The sequence below is a fragment of the Callospermophilus lateralis genome, chromosome 17 (assembly GCF_048772815.1).
Source record: "Callospermophilus lateralis isolate mCalLat2 chromosome 17, mCalLat2.hap1, whole genome shotgun sequence".
NCBI classification, from domain to species: Eukaryota; Metazoa; Chordata; class Mammalia; order Rodentia; family Sciuridae; genus Callospermophilus; species Callospermophilus lateralis.
Genome location: NC_135321.1, coordinates 63,705,769 through 63,730,938, shown reverse-complemented (window position 1 = coordinate 63,730,938; position 25,170 = coordinate 63,705,769). Strand labels below are relative to the sequence as shown.

Sequence of the window (25,170 nt, the reverse complement as noted above, 5' to 3'; positions counted from 1 at the left end):
GAAAAGACAAGGAGGAGCCTTAACTGTGTGCTGCCAAGTATGCAGCGTGTAATACAGTGTACTCTTCCCCAGCAGGCTGCTATGGCCCGTGCACACAGCAGCCACCTTCAGGACCACACACTACTCCTGCCTATGTCCTGGTGTAGAACAGAGCAGCTGGTTTGGCTGAGACAATCATTGGCCCTGGGTTTTTATTGCCACACCCAGTGCTTTCCCACTACAGGATCTGAATCTAGCAATTTACACATAAACCTGCACCATCATTTCCAGGGCAATGCATGACACTTGGGAAGATGATGGCTGAAGAGTCACTTCATGTTTTGTTAGTTATCAATATTGGTCTCAAAATGTGAGCTTCACAGCGAGGCAAGCTGGGCTTGGACTTGATTTCTAATCATTTGTTATCTTGGAGACAGTAAGTCTTCAACACCCTGGGTAAGCAACGTGTCCTGGGCACTTCTATTCTCTCATCTGGAAATCAAGGGGCTTGGGGACTTTCAGAGGGGCTGCTTCAAGTGTGTCCCCCCAGAAGTACATGTCCAGCAGGCATTCAGCAGACTCTGGCTCTGCTGTTAGATGTTCTTAATTACACGAGATGCCTAGTACCTGCCTGGGCACCTCTGTCCATCCTGCCTTTACCAAATCTCAGCACATGCAAGCTGAGGATCAGGTCAAGTACCTTGCCCTGTTTTGCTGCCTGAGGAAGGACAGCAACCCCAACCAGCCGTATACGCACTGTACAACTTGAAGAGCTGCTTCACATCTGGCCCCCGTGAGCAGGTGTTCAAGAATCTCATCCAGGCCTTCCATGGCCACTCTGTTGTTCCTGGGCCAGGACTTGGTGATCACAGCAGACATGAGGTTGCCAAATTTCTGCAAATCATGACAAGAGACTCCCTCCAGGACACTAGCCTGAGACTAAAAGAAAATGAATTGAAAAGAGAGGACTTTAGAAGATTTTACTGATTTGTTTTTTAATGACACAAGTTAGCACCCAATAGCATTTCAGAAATCTACTTAAGCTAGTTTTATAGTGCCTCAAAAAAATAATAATACAGAAGAGAGGTTGGGCTATCCCCTAGTAAGTGGGGAGCTTAGCCTATTGGATTCTCTGGATTTCATCCCCAGTACTGCAAAAAGAAAAGAAAAAAAAAACATAAAATGCTTAAAATTTCCTAGAGTGATTCCATTTCCTTGTGGCCTGGCTTCTTATGTGAGGTGCCAGAGATTTGAAGATGTTTGCACACACATGAACATACCCCCACAACCCCAAGTCATACACCATCTCAGCTCACTGCCAACATCTGCATTTCTCTTAGACTTGCCTGTCATTAAAAATACCAAAAACTTTTAAAACTAGAGGGCAACATTTTAAAACATGACTATTTTAAATGTATCATGTATCATTTTTAGTATATCATGTATTTTATGTCCTGAGCTGTGATTCTCATAAAGACTAACCTCAAGTACCATAGACAATCCAATTCTTCTTCTGATGCTTCACCAAGAAACAAAATGCATTTCTTCTTTGGGTTCACAATTTTGCAAAAAAAAAATTCAGTAGTCAGAAAAAAAACACAGGGTAAACTAACAACAGACAGTTTTTTGACATGAAAGGATAGAAAAATCATTAACTAGCCACACATAAAAAGTTATGAAGCAGATTTATCCCAGGTATAAAAAGGATATTTTAAAATAAAAAATCAGTTAATAAGCTGGGTGTGGTGGCACATGCTTATAATCCCAGCAACTTGTGAGGCTGAGGCAGGAGGATCACAGGTTGGAGACCTGATTCAACAACTTAGTGAACTCTGTCTCAAAATGAAAAATAAAAAGGGCTGGGATAAAGAGATAAAGCACACATGGGTCTAATCCCCAGTACCACATACACACACAAAAATGTTAACACATGCTACCAGTAGAACAAAATAATAGCCATTTTAATACACACAGAATAAGTATCAGACAAAACTCCAAGAACAACACAGGATGGCCAATTTCACCACTTTCACAGTCCCAGAGTTGCTATCCAGGGTAATTAGATGGGAAAATGAAAAAAAAAAAAAGTGTTGGGATTGAAAAGGAAGTACTATCCTCGTAGGCAGATAACACAGTCATCTATATAGAAAACTCAAAGAAGACGCACTCTCGCATGTATGCCCCACTAGAGTCATCAAACAAGCCTGCAAAGTTGCAGGACACAGAGATGAGGTACAGCTCTATTTCCATATGCTAGTGCTGAACAATCCAACAACAGAATTGAGAAAATAATTTGTTACAATAGCAAAGGAATAAAGCACTTATGAGTAAACTTCACAAAAGAAATGCAAACCTTACATTTAAAAACTGCAAACCTTTCAGTTAACTCACTCAAGAGAACAGAACTGGAAACATAAAACATAAGTGAAATTCTCTCAGTACATGATGCAAAAAAGAGTAGCAAGAATTTTGAAAATGGCCTTACATTTGGAGGAATATTTTATAGACTACTTGAATTTTTTAACCTGGAGAAGAATAATCTTGGATTAGCCAAATTCTTGCTATTAGAATTACTCCAAAGTGTTTGGAAACTTACTTTGCCTAAAACTTTGGTAACATATATCTGTATATTTATGTCATAGATCTGTATAGACCATATATGTATATATGGCTACATATATAAGTATGCTAAATATTTTTTTGATGGAAGATCACAGTCTTGGGCCAAACTAAATAAAAGGCAATTTGAGTGATGTATAGTTTACCTCCTTCTATGCAACATCTCCCAATTTAGGGATCTCCACATGGTTTCTTATCTTCTTTTTTGGTCTGTTCATAAGGTCTCTGGAGGCCTAGGTTTGGAATTCACAGACATTTCCTCCTCATTAAGTCAAACCAAAGTGTTAATGTCAATCCAGATTCAAGGGTTGGGGAAAGCAATTCATCCTCTTAGTGAAAAGAGTTGCAAAGAATTTGTGGCCATTCTAAAGCTATCATAGTGATTTAGTTTTGTAATTTTAACCTAATTATAAAATAAAATAAGAGAGAAATAAGAAATTAAAAGGATTGATCTTTTGAAAAATAGGAGAATATTAGAAGAAAAGGAATGAGAGGGGAGAGTAGGAAGGATGGGAAAGGGGAAGAACAACAACATGAAATTAATCAAACTCTGTCCTGTGCATATCTGAATATATCACAATGAATTCCACTTTTACATACAACTATAATGTACCAAATAAAAATAAATCAATAAAAAAGAAAAAATAAATAAAAACTGCAAACCATTGTTGAAAAGAATTAAAAACCAAAATAAATGGGAAGACATTCCAGGTTCAGAGACCATGAGATGTGACATTGTTAAGAGGTCAACACTCCCAAAACTAACCTATAGATTCAAAGCCATCCCTGTCAGAATCCCAGATGTTTTCCTTGTAGAAATTGACAAACTGATTCTAAAATACATATGGAATCCCAAGAGATCCAGAAGAGCAAACAATGCCAAAAGAGGAGAAAAAAATCAGGAGAACTCATGCTTCTTGATTTTATGACCTACTGGAAAGAAATGGCAGTGGAGATACAGATGGATGTGAGGTGAACCCTCAGGACTGCGTCAACTGACTTTTGACAAGAGTGCCAAGATCACTCTAGGGGTGAAGTATAGTGCCTTCCTCAAATGGCCTGGGACAGCTGGATCTCCATATGCAAGAGAATGTACCTGAACTCCTACCTCCTACCATGGAGAAGAGGGGACTAATGTTAAGAGCTAACACTCTAGAGCTTTCAGAAGGGGTCTCTCTCTGATAGAGCACTTGTTTAGCATATGGTCGGTCCTAGTTTTAACACCCAGTGCCCAAAACAAAACAAAACAAAAAACTTTTAGAGGAAGACACAGGTAAAACTTCATGACCCAGGATTTAGTACAAGATTCTTTGATGTCAAAAGTATTAGCAACAAAGAAAAAAAATAGAAACATTGAATTTCACTAAAAGTAAAAACCTTCCCAGAAGTGGTGGGGCATACCTGTAATCCCAGCTACTCAGGAAGCTGAGGCAGGAAGATTGCAAGTTTGAGGTCAACCTGGACAACTTTGTGAGACTGTGTCTCAAAATAAAAAAAAAACCAAAAAGGATTAGAGATATAGTTCAGTGGTAGAGCATCCCTGGTTTCTATCCCTACTACTACAAAAGGAGAGAGAGAGAAAAAAAGGAAGTTAAAAACCTCTGTGCTTCTAAAGAAATCACCAAGAGTAAAAAAAATCCAGAGAACAGGAGAAAATACTGGTAGATAACATATCTGACCAGAGATTTGCATCTGATTATCCAAAGAACTCTCATAAGCCACAATCAAGGAAGGACATAGAGCCCAAATGAACAAAATGGGCCAAAGATATAAACAGACATTTCTCCAAAGACATAGAAAGCAGAAATAACCAATAAACATAGGAAAAGGTGCCCAAGGTCATAGCCACCAGAGTCACCTGAGAAACTACCCCATACCTAAGACTGTTCAGTCTCAGGTCTGAGAGCACAGGCTGTGGGGGTTTGGAGAAGTCAGGACCTTCTGAGGCTGGCAGCTGACATGGAAATGGTCCAGCCATTGTGGGAATGGGCCAGACAGTCCTTAAAATATCACAGGTACCAAGTGATCCAGCCACTCCACCACAGGCATAGAGAGTGTGAACAGCACATCTACACAAACCCATGTGTGGAGGATCACAGCAGCAGACTGATAACAGTCATCAGTCAGGGAAAGCCCGGATGTCCACCAGAGGACAAGTGGAACATAAAAGCACACTGCATCCATATGATGAGCAACATGTAGCCATGAAAAGGGACAAAGTACTGACAGATGCTCCAGAATGGATGGCCTTGAACACACACTCAAAAGAAGCCAGGCACCCAAGGCCACAGCCTGTGTGATTTCATTCCTGAGAAGCCTGAGTAGTCTGTGGAGGAGGAAGGGAGATTAGGTGCTGCTAGGGAGGGGCCTGGGGCCAGCATGGTGGAGGGCAGACACAGCAGTTAAAGGGCTGTTTTCTTTCTGAGCTGATGAGAATGTTGTCAGGTAGACTGTGGTGATAGCACCCACACCTGAAACACACCATTCCCCCAAGCGTGGCTTCCAGGGATGAGTGACAGGTCATGTGGCTACCATGTTACTAATGCACTGAGCAAAAAACGAATGAAAGCCTTAGAAAGTATTAGTTATGTAAAAAGATGAGAGCCTGTTTCCCTGGAAGAAGGGACCTCTAATTCTCAGGAATCTACTGGCCAGTAATGAAGCTGAGGTCTGTGCAGAGTGTGAACTGTCCACTAGGAAATAGAGCAGGACCCTGGGAGCCTCATGGGTACTGTATGGGGACTACTCTTGACATGCACTGGGGCAGAACATCTTCCCACTTTGCAGAAAAAAAGCTTAGTGAACCAATAGAAACATTTCCCCCTTTTGTTGGGAATAGAACCCAGGGCTCTGCACATGCCAGGCAAGTGCTCCACCCCAACAAGGATGGAGTCTATTGAACTTCATAAGCCTCCCTAGATGTCTTGTCAACCTTTGGAGTCTTTTCATGCATATCTACTGGGCAATATTGAACAGGTCATAAACAAACCAGCAGCAAGGATCACAGTGGGCAGATGGAGGCCCAGCCCACCAGATCATCTGCACCAAGGCTTGTAACACCGCTGTGGTTACACAGGGTGTGTGGTGCCTCTATAGAAGGAAGCCAAATTGCATGTCATGGAGTGGGTAGAGAACACTGGACACAGCATGAGGCCGAAGCCAGGGAGGGGGCACCAAGGACCCAATCCTGGTCAGCACAGGCCTTGGAACTGGCAGGCACTTAGGGCCTGGAGCTAGCCATGTCAGCAAGCAGCTATGAACCCAAGCATGTTTCTCAAGAAGAGATTGGTCACCTGGCAGGCAGAGCTCACAGCTTCGATGACACACTTCTCAAAGCTCCTGGCCACACTGTCCTTGAAGCCATCGGCGTCCCACTGAGGGCTGCAGAAGGCAGAGATCTGGGAAAAGGGCCTCTCCTGCAAACACAGAGGCAGGTGGGGGTACAAACACCTGGTTGTTCTGACTCCTCTCCTCCCTGCCTTACACTAAGAATGTCCTCCCTGCCCTTCACAGAGGAGCATAGATGAAACCAAGTTAGAGTCTTCCCATGCTGCAAAAAAAGCAGCCAGAAAAGTAGCTTGCAAAAACATGCAAATTTTGAAAAATGAGCCATTTTTCCTTGCTTCCGTTTTGCTAAAATGTCTATTTGACCAGGTCCATATAAAACACTCAGAGAGAAATCAGTTTTCCTCTGTTACAGGGCTTCATTCAAAATGAAGGGCATGTTTTTTGTGTTTTCTCCATGTCATTGTGTTTAATAAGGACCCTGCCACCAGCAGGTCCCTTGGAGCACCTGTATATGGAGGGCTTGAGGACACATATGTCTAGGGCCCCAGTGACTGAACAATCCCATTCCCCAGCTCTTCTCAGGAATGTCACATTCTGTAGTCAAACTGCAAAGTCCTGATCAGAAACAGAAATACAAAGCTGGCGTAGATTCCAGGGCCTGCACACGCTGTGCACTGCTCATAGCCCTGGGTGCTGCCAGTGATCTGGGCTTATCCATCACCATGCTAATGTGTCCTGATGTCTGGTACCTGCTTGAGCCTCCCTTCCATGTCCCCCAGCAGTGACTCCTTCCAGCCATGTTCCGCAGAAAAGTCGATTCCCATCAGCCGCCACCAGACCTGCAAAATCCACATGTTAAGTGACAGCCACAGGGACAAGTAAACACCACAGGGATATCCTGCAGATAAGAAAGCAACAGTCAGGCATGGGGGCACCTGTGGTCCCAGCTGCTCAGGAGGCCAAGGCAGGAGGATCACAAGTTCAAAGCCAGCCTCAGCAACTTAGTGAGGCCCTAAGCAATTCAGCAAGACCCTGTCTTTAAATAAAAAAAAAAAAAAATAAAGAAGAAAAGGGCTGGGGATGTGGCTCAGTAGTTGAATGCTCCTGGGTTAATCCCCAGTACAAAAAAAAAAAAAAAAAGAAGCAGGATTTTGTTAAAGCACTTGAAGGCAGCATTCTAACAAGTCTCCAAGCCCAAGTAGACATCTGTCCACATACCATGTCTGCTCAGGACAGGCAATGTTAGGAGGACAGGAGCCTGGATCATCTGCTCCTGCCCACATGCCTCCATATGTCCACCTGGATCCAGGGTCCACTTGGGACACACAATGCATTTATTGGTCATGTCTCTTTCCTAGAGAAGTTCCCTGGCCTTATCTTTTCTGATACTGACAATTTTGAAAAGTTCAGGTCATTCTGTAGACTGTCTCTTGATCCAGTTGGCTCACAGTTTTCCCATGATTACAATGGTTTGGTTGGAACACTACTAAGCCAAGCCATGTAAAAATGTACTCAGTGTAGGTCAGGTGTGGCCAAACATCTGCACTTTCCACAGCTGCCCAGCCAAACATCTTGAGCCTGACCAAGTGGCCCATGAAACCTGTTGGTTCCACCAGGGCTGACAGAGAGGTTGGCCCTTGGTTAAGGCTTATCTGCCAGATTTCTTCACTGTGAAAGTCATCTTTCCTACTCTATAAAGGCTTCTGCAGTGGGACACTGGAAATACTGTGCCCTCCTGGCACCCCCACCAATCTCAGGATTCCTGGGTGATACCTGCCTGCATCAGCTACTATATCTTGGTTACAGAGTGACAGTTTTCTATTGCAATTATTTCTTCTATATTTCTTAGCTCCATTCTTCAAAAGAAAAATTAAAAGTGCATTATTTCTCTTTTTCTTCTTTGTTTATCAATGAATTTTAATCCATTCCTATCATTTTGCCTTTTAATAATCAAATCGTACCATATTTGGCTAACATGAGCATCTTCAACAGTTTTCTTAAAAAATACAGAATAACTTTAGACTTACAAAAATTCTGCAGAGGTAGCCCAAATAATTTCTATGTTCTCTTAACCGTGTTTCTGCCATCATAAACGTGACTACCACTCAGTTGTCAAAAGTTAAAAGCTAGCAACAGCAGACCACCATGGCAACCCCAGACTTCACACGGAGTCCTCTTGCCATCCCAGGAGGAGTCTGGATCACCACATGCATTTAACTCTATCCCTGTGATGGGCCTGCAGCCTCAGCACTTCCTGAAATTCCAGCACAAGGAGTTCTTGGCCCACCTGTGCATCTCCCACTGACCCATGGAGGTGGCTGTTCTTCCAGGAACAGAATTGTGTGGTGGGAATGGGAGTTAGAAGGCATGATTGGGCCATGTGGGGTTGTGCACACCTGTATTCCCTGCTACTCAGGAAGCTGAGGCAGAAGGGTGGCAAGTTCTAGACCATCATGGGAAACTTAGCAAGACCCTGCCTCAAAATAAAAAATAAAACGGGCTGGGGATGTAGCTCAGTGGTAAAGTGCTCCTGGGTCAGCCCCCAGTACAAAAAAAAAGGCATGATGGGATGTGGGTGTGCTCAGGTCCCAGGGCATCATTATTTTTGTAAATGCTCATGGTCCCAGGGTGCCTTTGCCACAGGACTCTTGATGGACTGAGCCGGCAACTATCTAAATCATGAGTTCCTACTGCTATTTCTAGCTCCTTCTATATCACAGAGCTCTTCACCCTCTTACTCCCTAACTCCCTTATCCTGACTTCCAACAATACCAACAGCACATTCATCTCCTCAGACCTTGGTAAATTTATTTGAAAAACAGGAATAACCACAGCAACCACCTCAGAGTAGATGCTTAATAAATGTCATTTTTTTTATCATTACTACTGCACTTAGAATCATTCTTTCTTTTCAGTGGCTGCTCAGCTACTCATCACTCATGCTTAACACCTGGGGATTATACTACTTAGAATCCTGGAATAATATTTAATAATACAATTGTGTTTTCCTGGGATTTCAGTCTGTTGGTATCAAACTTCACAAAGTAGTTGGGGAAGGATTTTTTTATCCTTGATTGAAATGAACAACCCCCTGGCCCTTTGGCTACCCTAGTCCATACAGTTGGAGTACACCTGCCTCATATCACATTAAATCTTGCCACCAACTCTGTGTTAAGACCACAAGCAGGTTCTACAGTCTCCCTGGAAAACTGTGGCTCAAGGGGGACAACCTTCCACTTCCAGGACAGGGAAAAGGCAGCCAGGCTGGACAGCAGGCCTGGGGTGGGCAGGACCTCCCACTCTACCTCCTCCCCTGCAGCCCTCTAGGGACTCAGGCTCCTGGATCCCACCGGCTCTCAGCTATCTTCTCCAGCACTGGGGTGACTATTGTGGAATCCTCCCCATGTCCCAGGTTTTGGAGGAGGAGTCCGTCTTGTCAAATGACTTCACTCAGCTGCCAGCTAAAGGTGCTTCCTGTCATTTTGGCCTTCTGTTTCCAGTTCTACACAGCTGGCTTGCAGCCTCAGACCTGAAGCAGAGCCTGATGGTTCTACTTGCAACCGCTGCCTCAGTGGACTGTGCCCCATCACAATCTCCCAGAGTCAATGACTCCCTTCTGGGCAAACGGCAATGTCCCTTCCTCAGAGAAGAGACCAGGGCCCAAGGTAAGGTTCAGGATGAGCCCAGGCCTGCAGACCAAGGCATTGTTGGTCCAGAGCTTGGTGACAGGACACAGCTATATGACTCCCCTCTGGTGCCCATGGAGGCTCTGCAGCCTCAGGCAAAGCTCACCTGGATCTCCTCGGGGTATGTGAACAGGACAGTTGAACCCTTCCGGAGCATGCTCTTTGCTAACACTCTGCGCAGCCAGGATCTCGTGGTGGCCAGGACACTCTGGAAGACATCTTCCAGTGAGCCCTTCCTGGCTGCGGCTCCCGAGTCCTCTGCCACTTCCTGTGGGCACATGAGAGAAGGTTTACCAGCTCTACTCTGCTGCTCCCCACACCTGAGCCACCTTCTAGCTCCATGCTTGTTGGAAGCCCACCTGACATAAGCACTGTCATTTCCCCAGTACCCTGGGCTCCCATGAAAGGGGCAACATGAGAGAGGAGGGGAAAAGGTATGGGTGTTACAGGTCCCTGAGCAGACTCTGCCTCACAAGAGCCTCCACCAGCGGAGGCACACACAATAGCCCTGTGTTTTCTCTAGATTGGGTGAGAAGAATGCACCCATGAGCAGAGAGCTTCCAGAGAACCCTGAACCAGTAGGTCATGCAAACTCCCAGCCCTTAATCCTTGGGAATATGAAGCAGCCACTCTCCTGGCCAGGAGGCCAGACCAGTTCTCTCCCCATAAGTACTCTGTGGGGACAGCCTCTGTCTCTCTCTTCCCCACCTCCACCACCATACCCACAGAACCACTCCCTTTCAGGGGCTCAAGGCCTCTGGTGACCCAACCCTTCCTCAGCCCCTCTCTCTTTGCACTCCAGAGGTGCCAGGGAGCACACACAGCTACAGCATCAGGCCCCACTTTAGAGAGGCCTCTCGTGAGCCCCTGAGGGCTGCACAAAACCTGGGTCTGCCACCTCGTACCTTCCAGGACAATCTGAATGCCTCATCAGGACATGTATGTCCCTTGTACTGGGCCTCAGGCATTCCACCAACTCCAAGAATGGCTCCGGCCACACACTGACCCATCCAGGTGTCATCCAGTGCTGGGCAGAGGTGGTCAATAAATGAACTGCAGGGACAACCCTGAGGCTGAGCAAGCAGCAGGGCCCTGAACTGTGCTCTGACCCTCACAGCACCACCCAGATGACCACCTGACAGGAGGCTCCCACATGCCCAGGCGTGTTTTTGCTTTGGTCAATTTTAGCACAGCAAAAATTTTGTTTTTGCAGCACAGGTAGAATATTTGTAACCACAGATCTGGGACCCCCACCAACAATGAGGACACTTCCTTCTGCAGAAAAGTAAACCCTAAATAATTGACAAACTTTTGAAGCACCATTTATTGGGATCTGGCACCAACCTGTGATGGATGAAATAGTACCACTCAGGAGAAAGCAGACACCTTATCAATAAAATACATTCTTAGTACCTATAATACTAGCAGCTCAAAAGGCCAAGGCAAGAGGATCAAAACCTCAAACCCAACCTCAAAAACTTTGCAAGGCCCTAAGCAACTCAGCAAGACCCTGATTCTAAATAAAATACAAAAGAAGGCTGGGGATGTGGCTCAGTAGTTAAGCACTGCTGGGTTCAACCCCAGTACTGAAAAAATAAATTCTTAAAGTGTGTCTGTGGTATATTAAAGAAGAAAGGCTGAAAGGAATCAGGTGAAAATGTAGACTTGACCATCTCCATCCCTGATGTCACAGGTCTGAGGTGATGTGCAAAAAGGTTTAAAAAAATGAGTCACCCACAGATGCCACTCTCCATCACCCACAGCAGAAGCTCAGGACCCACAGTGGAGAAGCTGCACAGCAACTCAAAGCTCCTGATGCAGCAGCAGGGATGCTGCCCTGAGACATGGGTGAGAGAACAGAGTGTGAAGGCCAGGGGCAGCCGAGCTCCAGTGGCAGGAATCAGAGTGAGGTTCCCTCTGGGTATGAGGGCGAGGATGACTGCACGCTGAGGGGCACAGGGCCCTGAGCAGGGCAGCAGGACATGGCCTCTGCTGCCATGGTGTGTCGCTACATGAAGGGAAGAGTCTGGCGGGGAAGACAAGGCACAGACATGTGTTTTTTGGGGGGTAAACAGGCTCTAGTTTTCTGTGAATAATAGAATCAAGGAAAAAGGAGGGGCCATCTTCTTGGCGAGGCCAGGGGCAAAGTGTGTAGTCTGCATACAGTGGAACACAGCATGTAGGAAATGCCAAATGAATACCTGACAGTTGACTAGACCACTCTGTCTAATCCAGCCATCCCAGAACTCCCTTAGTTCCCTTCCAAATCAGGCTGCATGGAATCCCAGATCTCTCCTGGGCATGACATTTGGTCCATAAATTCCACTCACCTCCAGAGATCTAAGTCCAATGACTCTGCAAATGATCTCAGCAGACAAGGCGGGGATCTCGTAAAACCTCAGGCGTTTGGTGATCCTGCCGACAGCTTCATGGAGCTTCAGGCACACAGTCAAGTTGGACTCAAATGAGGTTTCCTCAAGAATACTACCCACCAAGAGTCCATAGAGATCATTTAAGTTATTGGGAGATGAGAAAACAATACCAATTATCAATTACCAGTCCCTTCCCTTTAAAAGACCTACAAGTATGCCTGTACTCACAGCTTCTCAGGAGGCTGAGGCAGGAGGATGGCCAAGTTCACAGGTGTGGGAGTAAATGATTCTGCAAGGCTACCTTTGATTTTTGTTTTATATTGACCCAACTTACAAAAAAAGTAGAACTAAATGTTTAAAAAATGCAGGACACATACATTTGTACTATGACAATGATCATTTAAAAATAAGTGACTACACAAAGGCCAAAAGATCAGATGGGAATGAAGCAAAATCTCAGCACCCAAGAGCTGTTATTTGCTTTTTTGTTTGTTTGTTTGTTTGGTACTGGGGACTGAACCCAGGCCTTGCACATGCTAGGCAAGTGCTCATCCCCTGAACTACATCCAAAGCCCTGTTGATTTCCTTTAAGAAAAAGAAGAGGAGGAGGAGGAAGAGAAGGAGGAGGAGGGAGGGGAGGAGAAGGAGGAGAAAACATGGATGGCTGGATTGGCAACTGCAGAATACACTGGGGCACTTGCTGGTGTACCACCCTCCCACTTTGACAGCAGGTGGCCCACACCATATATGAGCCCACGTGAAGGGGCTGCACCAGCTGCTCTACTTACACATCCTGATAGATGTCCATGAGGTGCATCAGCATTTTGAAAACATTCTCAACATGCTAGGGCAGGAAAAAGAAAGGGAAATATGAAAGGTCCAACTAGGAAACAGCTGTCTGTGCCAAGAAGGGAGAAAGGCACAGGGACTCATCCTGTTCTCCCTGTATACAAGCCTTGAAGGGCTCAAGGACCAAACTTCATTTTCAACCAGTGAAATGCACACTGTAAATTTATACCATTTTCTTTTTTCCTTTTTTTGTTTCTTTTTTTTTGGAAGCAGGTATCAAACCCAGGACTTTGCATCTGCAAGGCAAGTGCTTTGCCATGAGCTACATCTCAGTGCTTATCCCATTTTCTTTACCCCAAAAAGAAAGACAGTAAGCATAAAATGTGTGACATCCAGAGTGCCTTCTAATACTCATATCTAACAAATGGCTACTGTTCTCTTGTGCTCTATTTACTAAACAAGAATCAACTTTGGAAAGTCAAACTTTCACCCTAAGAAATAGTGATTTCTTATTTCAACAATTGTCTTATTATTTCTCGGCACTTCCACCAACCTGCCCTTCAGTACAGAAGACCCACAAGCACTCAATGTTCAGTTGTAACCTGCTTTTACTAAGCAAGGACCTGACACCCTACTCCCAACCACAAACCGCCAAGAGATCTTCTGAGATCTTTGAGATCTTCTGAAGCCGTTGCAGCCTGTAGTGAGTACCTAGGAAACAGTCCAGGACCCGAGCAGGCATGAGACTCAAGTATTCATTGGAGTTTTCCATATAGGGAACCAGGCTTCCCAGAGGCAGCAAACTGAACCAGGATCTAAAGAGATACTCATCCATACTCAGCAACTGCTTCTTCCTCTCCATGAAGTTAAGAAACTGGTTCCTGAATGAAGAAACCAGGACAGAGACCAGGGCAGCAGTGAGAGCACTGAACAGACTCAAGACAAGGAAAAGCAAATCTGGGAAGGTCCAGAAAGCTCAGATTTTAATGATGACATCAATGCATCGTGAAAACAGACATACAGATGAATCAGATGAAAACTGAACAGAATAGCCAAGTGTATGGCACATCTGTGGTCCCAGCAACACAGGACGCTGAGACAGGGGGATTGAAAGTTCAAGGCCAGCTTGAACAAATCAGTGAGGCCCTGTCTCAGAATAAAAAATAAAAAAAGGGCTGTGGATGTGGCTCAGTAGTTAAGCACCCTTGGTTTCAATCCCTGGCATGAATAAATAAATAAATTTAAAAATAACAAAAATGAATAAATTGAAAAAAAAATAAATTTTAAAAATCATTTCTATTTAGCTTTCATTTCAAAAGGTTCCTAAAATAGAGAAGATATGAGAACAATTGAGCTTACTGCCTTCAACTCTAAAGATAGTACCAGACTCCCAGTGGACGGAGAGGGCAGGGGACAGGACACTCCACACATGGCAGTTATCTATGTGTGGAAATGAGTGCAAAGGCTGCTTTCATGTTTAATTCAGATTTATTTTAAGTTTTAAGTTTTATACTTCTCTCTTAAATTGGATTTAAATTTTTTTTTTTTTTTTGTGGTGTTGAGGTGGCAACCTAGGGCCTCGCCCTTGCTAGCAGGCCTCTGCCACTGAGTACAGCCCAGCCCCCTACAATTTTTCTTGTGTAGGTTGTGCTTTCCATGTTTTCTCTGAAAAACCTTTCCTCACTTCAAGATGAGGTTATTTAGAAGCAGCATGCCATTAACACATAGGCAGGTAAGGATTTTCCAGAGAGCCATCTGCTCAGCTGTGGTTAGGAACCTGCACCCTTGGACTACAGCACCTTAGGGTACTGAGAGTGGTCCAGCTCAGAATGCAGCCTGTCTTGCTCCATGTGCCACAGGCACACCTGAGAAGGCCGTGTGTCCTGCCATGGGTGGCTTAAAGCCCCTGGGTGACACCTGGGTCTGGTTTCTCTGCAGCTTTCTCCCCAATGTCTGTACCATATTCATTCTCTAGTCATTTGCTCCACCAGTCCCTGGAAAGGAGGCACAGAGCTCCACAGAGGTATAGATCTGCCTGTTCCTCCTCTCAGACTCTTGACTGGGGACTGGATTTGATTCTCCACCTATTCCTCTGTAACTCCCACTCTGACTTTTTTATTTTTTGTGGTGCTGGGGTTGGAACCCAGGGCCTCAGCCAGCTTTTTAAATTGGTGGAATGCATATTGCTTAGTATTCCAGTTTATCATTTATTTAGCTTGGAGTTTTGCATCTCTGAGTCCCCTTTTACCTCTTGAAGCGCAGTTCTAAGTGGGGAAAGGGGTGTTCAAGCCCTGCCCTCCCCCACCCTGGGGCCCTGGCAATACCTGGTCCCAAAAATACAACAGTGCTAACGTCAGGAAATCATGCCTAGAATTACGTTAGACAGTGGATTTTTAAAATTAATTATTATTATGATTTTTTTTTTTTTGGTAATGGGGAGTGAACCCAGGTGCACTCAACCACTGAGCCACATCCATGGCCCTTTTTTAAATCTTATTTTGAGATTTTAAAGTTGCTCAGGCTGGCCTTGAACTTATGATACTCCTGACTTGGCTTCCCAAGTCTCTGGGATTTCAGGCATGTACCACCACACCTGGCTTAAAAGTTAGTTTTTTTTTTAATGGTAGTAAACATAACCTAAATATTAGCATTTCAACCATTTTCCAGTATTTGCAATGTGTCAATGACATCACATTGTCACACAACCAAACTCTAGAACTTTTTTCATCTTGCAAAACTGAAACTCTATCCTCATTAAAGACTAACTCCCCTTCCCTGGCTCCTGGCAAGCCACACTACTCTGAGTGTGAGGACGCTAGGGACCTCATGGGTGGAATCACATGTTTTTTTGTCCTTTTGTGGTCTGCTTTGGTTCCTTAGCTCAATGTCCTCAGCACAGGTCTGCCCTGCAGCATGTGACTGAACCTGTCTCCATGCGAAGGCTTAGCACTCTGTATGAGTGCCACCTCTCCCTCCTCCATTCACCCTTCCACAGTCCCTTGGATTCACTGAGTCTTTTCTCCAGCTGCCTTGGAGAAAGTTTTTCTTTGGTGCCCAGCAGCCATGACTGTGCCGGATTTGAATGGCCTGCCCCTGTCCTCCCTGGAGTCTTTAGGCTTCTTAGGCAGCACTCTCTGTTCTGGGAAACCCAGCACAATCTTTCCATCTTTCCTCTGGCCTCTTTCTCCTCTTTCTCCTCTTTGCTCACCTGGTTTTCACCCACAGACCTCAGAAGTTCTGTTCTGCTTTTCTCCCCTCTGCTCCTTCTCTGTGTGAGCATGATATTTCTACTGCCCAGTCCCCAGTCCTCTGGTTCTTGGCCCCTTCCCCACTGCTGTCTCCAGGTTGCTGGCTGAGCCATCAAGAAGAGTCTCCTTCTGCACTCCAGGTGTCATCTGTGGCCTTCCAATTTGGCAATTTTCTTAATATCCATGGTTTCCAATGCTCTTCTGAAATTCCCCAACTGTTCAGAACATTGTCCACTTTTTCTGAAGGTCCTTTACCATATTCCTCATGTTTGTTTTTAACACCCTCCCTGAATCCCCCCACCAAGGGGCTATCTGTGGGTTTCACCCCCCTATTTCCTCCCTGGTCATGCAGCATGAGGGAGAGGAGCCAGAGCTTTGCTGTAGCTTAGTGAGACTCAGACCATGGAAGTTTTCAATCCTTTGACAGAAGGGCCACAGTACCTCTAGCAGAAGCCAGAATCTGAGTGTCCACAGAAACTGGCTCCTATCTCCTTCTTCAGCCTTCAGCAAGCTCTGTGCATCCACATCTCAGGAACAGTGACTTTTCCAATTTTCAGTCCCTCTCCCCACTGGATGGCCACTGTCTTGTACACACTGCAGGGCCCAGTGAGCCCATGGTCATTGTCTCTGTACTCTTGCCCACCAAGACTTCCACACTCCAGGAGGCCTGAGCCTCCCACCTACAGGACAGCACACTATTCTCACAATTAGAGAGCAGAGAGTGTGGAAGTTCTCTGCTTCTCCTGGCCAGTTCTCTGACCTAAGCCTTATGGTCAGCAAAAAGAGGATCTTGCTCCAGCCCTGCAAAAATGCAATCACCACCCCTCACCTCAGGTAAAAGGCAAGGTCAGAGGCAAGATCATAAACTAAGGTTTGCCATATGTGGGGCTATGTCCTGGGACACACAGAGGTGCTTAGTGTCTGTCACACAAATGAGTAAATACACATTAATACAGTCATAAGAGAAAGACTGCCCAGCACAGTAGCCACACTTGTGATCCCAGTTGCTCCAGAGACAGGAAGATCATGAGTTCAGGCCAGGCCAGGCAACTTAGCAAGACCTGTCTCAAAAATTGAAAATTTAAGAAAGGACTGGGGATGTAGCTCAGTGGCAAAGTGCTAAAGAATCATTATTCCAAGATGCGCTTATATAAATGCAGCTTTACAACTTACTCATTTAGCCATTTTTCCTGAAACTGAGAGAAGGAGATTCCCTTAAGAGCAGCCCAGATGTCCTTAGGCTGGCTCACAAAGTCCTTTCTTGGAGGAACCAGCTGCATACAGTAGTGCAAGACAGGGAGGATGCCCACCCAGTCGACGACTCCTGCGTCTATGCACCTTTGGCACAGGTTGACCATCTGGAAGGGAAACAAGACCTAATGTGACCTGTGGTTGGCTGTGTCCAACCTGCCCTGGGTCCAATGTCTCAGGAGGGCAACCAGCAGAAGTACCAAGTGGCGCACCTGAACCAAGTTCCAGATCAGGAGACATAGGGTGGCAAGGGGGACAAGTTCCCTGGACCCCATCCCAGTGCACCAGAATGTCATGAATCCCAACAAAGTCCCACGGGTGTCATTTCCACCTACACAACATCTGAGGTATTGAGGCCCTTAGTTTCCAGCCAAGAATTCACACAGGGCCTAGGGTTTAAACCAGGCAGTCTGGCAAAGGTGAACCTAAACACAAAGCAAACTTTTTTCTTTGTTTTGTACTGGGAATTGAACCCAGGGACACACTACTACTAAGCTATATTCCCAGCCTTTTTTATTTTGAGACATGGTCTTCTTCCGTTTCTGAGAATGGTCTCAAACTTGCAATCCTCCTGCCTCAGCCTCCTGAGTCACTGGGATTACAGGAATGTGCCACTGTGCCCAGCTACAAAGCCACTTTTTAAAAGGAACAACTCATGGTGTGTGTCTCACAGGCACAGAAATAGATGCTTCTTCCTTCTCTCACACCCCCACACAGCTGTTTGTAGATTTCCTAACCAATGTCTCTCTTTCACAGAGGGCACAGCAACGGCCTGGGTCTTTAAAACTTAGGAAACCGACAGGTGCTAAGAGCTCAGGAAAGGCTGCCCGATTTTACCCAAGCTCAAACCAAACAGAAGCAGAAGAGACCCTGATTGTCCAAGCACAGCAGCTCAGAAGAGGTCTCCCCAACCACATAAAAGGCCATGGCTGACCCAGCAGGGGCAGGGTGCTTCCAGAGCTACCGACATAGATGGGACAGCAGGAACAGCATCCCTGTGGGTTCTGCAGCTTTCCTAAGTGACACCTGCAGGCAGGCCTGGGCCCCAGTGCTAAGGCATGCTGAGCATGAAGAGGAAGGTCTTCCCAGGAGCACTTCTGTCATGTATTTTATATTCATTTGTTTTTTCCAGTTGCCCGGGCTGGCTGTAAGCTCTTGGGTTCAAGCAACTCTCCTGCCTCAACCTCCCAAGTAGCTGGGATGACAGTGTTGCCGTGGTGCCTGGCTCTGTGAAGTTTTTTGAAGTCAGGGTATTCAGGAGAACACAGAATTTAACAACACTAGCAATAAAACAATGCCAGGAAAATGACAGGAGCAAATGGTGACATGACTTCCCAGTGTGTGCACAGCCTTTCTCTAACAAGCACTTAGCTCTCTAATCAGATAAAAATCATGATAAATGCCTATGAAACCTCTGACAAAACAAAAACAAAAACAAAAACAAAAACATGGGATACCTCTCAGATGTGCCCAGGATGTGGTGGAGTTCACTGTGTAGGACATCTGGAGAGCAGGTGCTGGGGCAGAGGATGGAGCACAGTGAGGTCAGGTCACCCTCTGATAAGCAGAGTTTGGTATCTTCCACCAGGAAAAGGAGGACCAGGCCCATCCTCATTCTGCTCCTCACAGGCCAGCCTTCAGGCAGGGCATCCTCACTTCTTCCTTCCAGAACCAGTTTAATCTGCTTTTTCAAACACTCCCATAGGTGTTTTCTCACCTGATGCAGGGGAAAAAAGAAGTGCAACCGACCATGGAGTGCATGCCCTGGAGGCTGAAGGATTCTTGGGCAGGAAATCAAGGCCCTGAGGCAGGGGAGCTCTGGGGAGGGTCCCACCTCCCTCACCTCCCCAACTCCCAGGCACACTGAGGTTCTGGGACAGCAGAAGCACAGGGATGCTCAGTCCCAGACCCTGCAGTGAGGTGGGTCTGGGAGACCCCTAGATGCTCCTGAGAGCTCAATGTCGAACACGGAGAGAGCATCAGCTCTGTCTCCAAGCCACAGTGTGGCTGAAGGGGCAATGATGGGCTCCACCCTTTCTTTCAACTCTTCCTAGACCTTGAAAGAACTCAAGATCAGTGCTGGGAGTGAGGCTCAGAGGTGCAATCAGGAGAAGGGACATTGGGGCAGGGGATTCCCAAGAGGTGGAGCAGGAAAAGAAGGAAAAGAAAGGTCCTCCTGCCCACCCACCTCGGCACCTGCCCCAGTCAGTCACAGGGTCTCCTTACCGGTAGTAGTCAGGGGACCCTGCCCACCCACACCAGAGCTGCTGGTGACCGGGGGAAGCCTGATACCTCTTCCTCTGCGAGGGCCAGGCTGTGCCAGGGCTGTGCTTTCCCTTCGTAAATCATAGGCACTTGGACAACAGAATAAAACTGCCGGAAGTAGGTGAAGAATTTCTGCAGGTTGACGAGGTTCCAGGTCTGAAGGTTGCTGAAGATGTGGCCCAGCATGATCTCGGCTGCTATCTTCTTCCCCTTCACCAGCTCCTTCTTTATATTATTAGTGAAGAAGTTCTGAAATTTCTGGAATGTCCCAGGAGGCTTTGTGCAAATTATGTCATCATATTGATGCCAGTCTATGGGTGATAGCAAGAAAAATGTCACACTTAAGATCTCAAAACCCACCAGCCCAAGGCACCATCCCAGAAGACAAACACAGGGACATAGCTGGGCACAGTGGTACATGTCTGTAATGCTAGTATCTAAGGAGGCTAAGGCAGGAGGATCACAGTTTGGAGGTCAACCTCAGCATCTTAGGGAGGCCCTGACTAAAAAATAAACAGACAGGAAACTGGGGAGCACAGTCAGAGGGTGAAAGAACGGAAGGAAAACAAGAGGATTCTGGTAAATTGAGGCAATCAGAACTCACTCCATCAGCTACCATGGCCATGCCCCTAGAGACAGAAATCCCAGACAACCCACAGTGATGAGCTTAAAACCAAGTCTCTGCTTAGTCATGCAGTTCAGAAAGCCTGGTAAAAGCTTTAAACATGACCACACGCAGGTTAAATATTTATTCCAAAACTACATCTCTCATTAGCAACTGAGTCCTGTTCTGGTAAATGACTTCAGAGTACCTACTGGGAACAGAAACACCCACTCCAAAGAGGACAGTGCAGATTACCCAGCAGACACAGAGATACTAGCAGGTGCCCACTACAGGGCAAGGACTGAATTCAAGTCTGCTCTGAAATCCAGCTAGCAAGAGACACAATTATAGACCTAGAAAATCCAGTGATGTCAACTATAAAAAATTAGAAAACAAAAGTGGTTAGCCAAGCACCATGATGCATGGCTGTACTCCAGGCAACCTAGGAGGCTGAAGTGGGAGGATCAAAATTTTGAGGGCAGCTGGGTAATTTAGCAAAACCTGACTCAAAATTTAAAAGAGCTAGGGATCTAGCTCATGGGTAGAGGATTTATCCAGCATGCATGAGGCCCCAGCATTGTCAAAAAAAAAAAAAAAAAAAAAAAAAGCAAGAAATAAAAAGAAAAGAAAGAAGAGAAGAAAAAAGACAGAAAACTTATAAGGTGGTCAGAGGTAGCTGAGCACCATGGTACATCCTGTAATCCCGGCGACTCTAGAGGCTGAGGCAAAAGGATTGCAAGGTCAAGGCCAACCTCAGCAACTTCAGAGGCCCTAAGCTAATTAGGGAGATCCTGTCTGTAAACAAAAAATAAAAAGAGCTGGGGACATGGCTCAGTGGTAAAGTGCCCCTGGGTTTAATCCCTACTACCAAAAAAAAAAAAAAAAAAAAAAAAGCCCTATGTGTAGAAAGACACACACAAATAGCAGTGAAAAATTAAGACAGGTGCTGAGCAGGACTCCTGAGGCCCAAAGCAGGCACTGTGCACACTACTGTCCCATTGGTTGGCCCAGCCACCCCAGCTCTACCCTGTCCCATCCAGGTGACAGTTGGCCAGGGTTCATATGCTGATTCAGGCATGGCCTCCTCTGGAGCGTCTCCTGACCCTACTCCAGCTCCTCACTTTGTAGGATTTGTCAGAGCAGAAACTCCATCTTTGCTTGTGGAATTATCTGATGAAGTCCAGTCTCACCTAAAAGCTGAAGTCCTCGGAATACACTATTGTTATTAAATATTAAGTACATAGCCAGGAGGCATGGTGCACATATAGCCTCTCAAGAGGATGAGGCAGGAGGATCTCTGGAGCCCAGGTGCTTGAGGTCAGCCCCCAAAACATATATTTTTTAAAAATCCTAGGCCCTGGGGAGAGCTGAGGACAGGGCTGGGTGCCCAGGCAGGCCAGGACAGCCAGTAGCTGCAGAAAGGGTCACATACAAAGAGCTGCCAGAGGGCCTGAAGTGGTGCAGAGGGTTCTTTCCAAGGATTCAGCAAGTCAAATGTGGAAGCCACCCAAATGCCACCAACAAAACGTGACAAATAGCAGAGACCCACAAGGAAGCTCTCAACACCCTATCCTGCTTCCAGTCACCACCTAGCTGCCTCCAGGAAGGGCCAACCAGCAGCTCCCAGTTCCCTGCTTTGTTCCAGAGTCTGCCTGGGACCTGGGGCCCACTCTGCCCACAGCCCAAGCCCTTCCTCTGGCTTGTCCTCTCTCCTTCCCATTTCCTCTCTCACATAAGTTAAACCACAGCAGGGGCAGCGCACAGCAGAGGACCCATGCAGACCAGGCAGTCTGCTCCACACAGCAGCATCCAAGCCAGGACACAGGTGCCACAGGAAAGGCCCTTTACCTCCGGAGCACAGGAGGGAGGACTTTTCATACAGGCAACGGTTCACATGCTCGCCTGCCTTCTGCGGCTGCTCGTAGATGTACTCATACTCCACGGCGCAGTCGGAGTCTTGGTCATGCCTTAGGACATACTTGTAAGGGGTGACTCTATCCAGGCTCTGCCTGGGAATGACAATGCTGCCTTCCATGAGGGACCCGTGCTCATGTAAGTCCCTGCAAATCAACAGACACCGGCCATTTATCTGGAAGTCTTAACTCAGAAGATTTAGGTCTCAAACACCGGGAACATAGACCCAAAGCTATAACGGACACTGACCAAGACAGCATATCTAGAACAGGGCAGGGTTTCATTTCCAGTTAGGACAGAAAAAAAGAGCCATAGTGAAGAGAAACGAAGACATGCATGCTGGGAATATCAAACACAAGCTCATCCAGGGAGCAGGACCACCCTGGGGACTCACTGATCAACTCTAACACACACTTGGAGGGCTGGGGGCCGCGGGACTCACTCAACATAGTACATCTTGCAAGCATCACTCCACTCGGGCTGTCCGAGTTCTTCTCCTCCCCTGATGAACACAGTGTGGAGCTCGGGGTTAAAGGTGACATGCTTGGGGATGATGGCATGGAAGTGCACAGTGTTCCCCTCCTCGGGCTTCAGCCAGCTGGAAGAGAGAAGGAAGCACTGTGGTCACCAACTGCTCTTGGCCTGGCCCACCTCCTCTTTCTCTACTGGTCATTTTCACCCCTGGCTGCTGCCCATCACAAGCGGCCAAGAAGTGGAGAGGAGGGTGTGAGTCCCTGGCCTAGCCAGCCCGCCTCCCCTGCAACCCCTGGACTGAACTCATCCCAGTGGCCCTCAACAGGCACAGATGGCCTCCCTGTGCCTTGGGCCCGGGCTGGCGACTTGGTACCTTGTGGGGACAGCCTGTGCGCTTGCCTTCTGGTTCTTCTGCTCCTTCTCCTTTGTCATAGCAGCTGTGTAATTTTTGTCACTCCCTTCTGGCTTCCTCAGATCTTTGGGTTCTGAACTGTTTTTACCTGGTTTTTCTCCAGGAGCAGCCAACCCGTCCTTGGTCTCACCCTCCTGAAAAGAGCAACCAAGCCCCAGCCTGAAAGGCTACCCCTAAGCCAAGCATCTCACAGCAGCCCAGGTGGGCTGTCCAGTTCTTCCAGTCCACTCCCATGGCCTCTGAGGACCCTTCCCCAACTTTGCCTGGCCCCTCCTCCCTCCCTTACTCCTGGGCACACTAGTTCCTTCCACTGCACCTGTGCTGCTGACATGAAGGGCTCACTTTGGCCTGGGCAAGTCCAACCTGATTTGACGTGGCTATGCCCACCAACACCACAGCAGGGAGCTGTTGGCACACCCATGCCCCTGGAGGAAGGTCCACACCAGGCACCTTGTCTCCAAACTCACCAGGGCCCAGCCCAACCCACATGTGAAATAGTGTGCGACCATGGTACTCAGGAACAGCCATAGCCCTTTGTGAGTGACAGCATCCCTCTACAGGGATGAAGCAGCTCTGCTTTCCTCATGTGCACAGCACCTTCATTACATGAGCAAGCTTCTCTACTCGTATTATGGTGAACCTGGAACACACCCAACCAATGCTCTGGAAAGTGAACCCCAAAAAGCAGACACCAAGCTGCCCGCCACACCACTAATGTCTCAAGAACAGCCTGCTGATGGGCACAGACCCAACTTGGATGCCACTTGCCTGGTGAGAAGAACCCTGGGTGGCCTGTGGATGTCAATAGAGAGACTTTCACAAGAAATAAAAGCTGGGAGTCAGGGTGGGCAGGCAGGATGTGCAGCACAGAACAGAAAGACAGTGACCCCCCAAATAACCTGCCACAAGGCCCAAAACCTGAGTGGGTGCTGCCACCTCACAAATGGTGAGGTGGCAGCACCTTCAGCAGAAGCATGAGGGCAACCAGCTGATCCAGGGCTAGCGGGAGGCTCTGCAGCCAGGCACACAGACAACCTCCTCAGTGACACCTGTGATTTGATGATTTTTATTGCAGCCATCCTAACGTATGTCAAGGAGGTCTTGCATTGCCCAGGAGGAAGCCTGGGAGCAGGCACCACACTCTGGGTGTCTGTGAGCTGGAACTGAGCCAGGGAGTCCCCTCTCCCCTGCCGCCCTGTGCTCCTGAACACTGGCAAGGAGCTTCCTCCCACAGCTCTCCCTGGACTCCAGTGGGAGTCCCTGACCAAAGAATAATTCCTCTATGTCTAATGCCTCCCAGAGGCTGATGGGGCCTCACTTCCAAGGAAAAGCACCTGAAAGCACCTGCCAGCCAACAAGCGCCCACACATGGGTCTTGTGGCACAGTGGAGGAGCACCCAGCCCCGCACATCAACACAGAGACCCCAAGGAGAGTGGGACCCACACCTGGCCCGGCCACAGCTCCTGAGACACATGCTTATTAGGTCTAGGGCAGGGAAAGGAAGGTGGAGACCAGGGACCTGGAGCCTGTAGACTCCTATGGGGTCAGACCAGACCCATGCCAGAGGCTTGGCTGAACCCCACCGACCCTGGGCCCAAGAAGCAAGGCTGCTCCTCCTGCAAGGAGCGCCTACCATCCAGGCTCCAAGCTGCACACTCCCAGCCTCCCAGGAGCCCTGATGCTCTGGAGACTCTGAACTTATTTCCTCCATTGTAGAAACACACATCCTCCAGGAAAAAATAGAAGAAAAAGGAAGCACGTTGCCTGGACCTTGGTGCCTCCTCCAGGAACCTCCCAGCATTCTGGGCAGGAGGCCCGCCTGGGTCCCTGGGGGACCTAGGGTAGAGATGGGTGGTCCACAGCTCTCAAAGCCCTCACCCAACGACCTGTCTGTGCAGAGACCCCAGCCTCTCCCCCATGCCTTCATCCATGGGACCTCCAGGCCTGGGTTCCTGGCAGAGCACACAGTGACCTTGCTGGCCCCATGGATTCCTGGGATTCCTACCCTGGTCCTGCAGCAGGTGAAACCACCTGGAGAACCTCCAAGTGACTGAAAGGAGAGGCCTTCCTCTACTGGAAAGTCAAGTCCCTTGTGTCCTGTTTCAGTTTCTAAAAAAGTTCCCGAGGCTGTGATCCTCCTGCTTCTTGTCTGATTCCCAGCAAGAGTAGGAATCAGTGGCGTTTGGTAAGAAGGCCACATGCCTGTGTTGTGTTCTCAGGCAGATCCTGAGATTGTTCTGGTTCTGCTGGCAAGTGGTTCTGTTGCCC

General features: G+C 47.3%; 1 protein-coding gene across 1 annotated transcript; it reads right to left on the bottom strand.

Moving 5' to 3' along the window:
* Window positions 1–5,840: 5,840 nt before the first annotated feature.
* Window positions 5,841–23,429, bottom strand: LOC143382702 (E3 ubiquitin-protein ligase RNF213-like). Its single transcript, XM_076836908.1, has 9 exons — window positions 23,244–23,429; window positions 22,863–23,035; window positions 22,458–22,613; window positions 21,950–22,161; window positions 19,486–19,808; window positions 11,903–12,007; window positions 9,679–9,840; window positions 6,636–6,725; window positions 5,841–6,014 (listed from the first exon to the last, which is right to left on the bottom strand). The coding sequence occupies exons 1-9, from the start codon at window positions 23,427–23,429 to the stop codon at window positions 5,841–5,843; spliced, it is 1,581 nt and encodes a 526-aa protein (XP_076693023.1).
* Window positions 23,430–25,170: the final 1,741 nt, after the last annotated feature.

Bases quoted from the DNA above. Each gene is read 5' to 3' on its own strand.
- LOC143382702 (XM_076836908.1), bottom strand. From the start codon at position 23,429: ATGGCTGTTCCTGAGTACCATGGTCGCACACTATTTCACATGTGGGTT. The intron at 23,036-23,243 runs GTGAGCCCTTCA...TGCTCTTTTCAG, and splicing joins TTGGACTTGCCCAGGCCAAA to GAGGGTGAGACCAAGGACGG. The intron at 9,841-11,902 runs GTGAGTGGAATT...ATGTGCCCACAG, and splicing joins TTGGACTTAGATCTCTGGAG to GAAGTGGCAGAGGACTCGGG.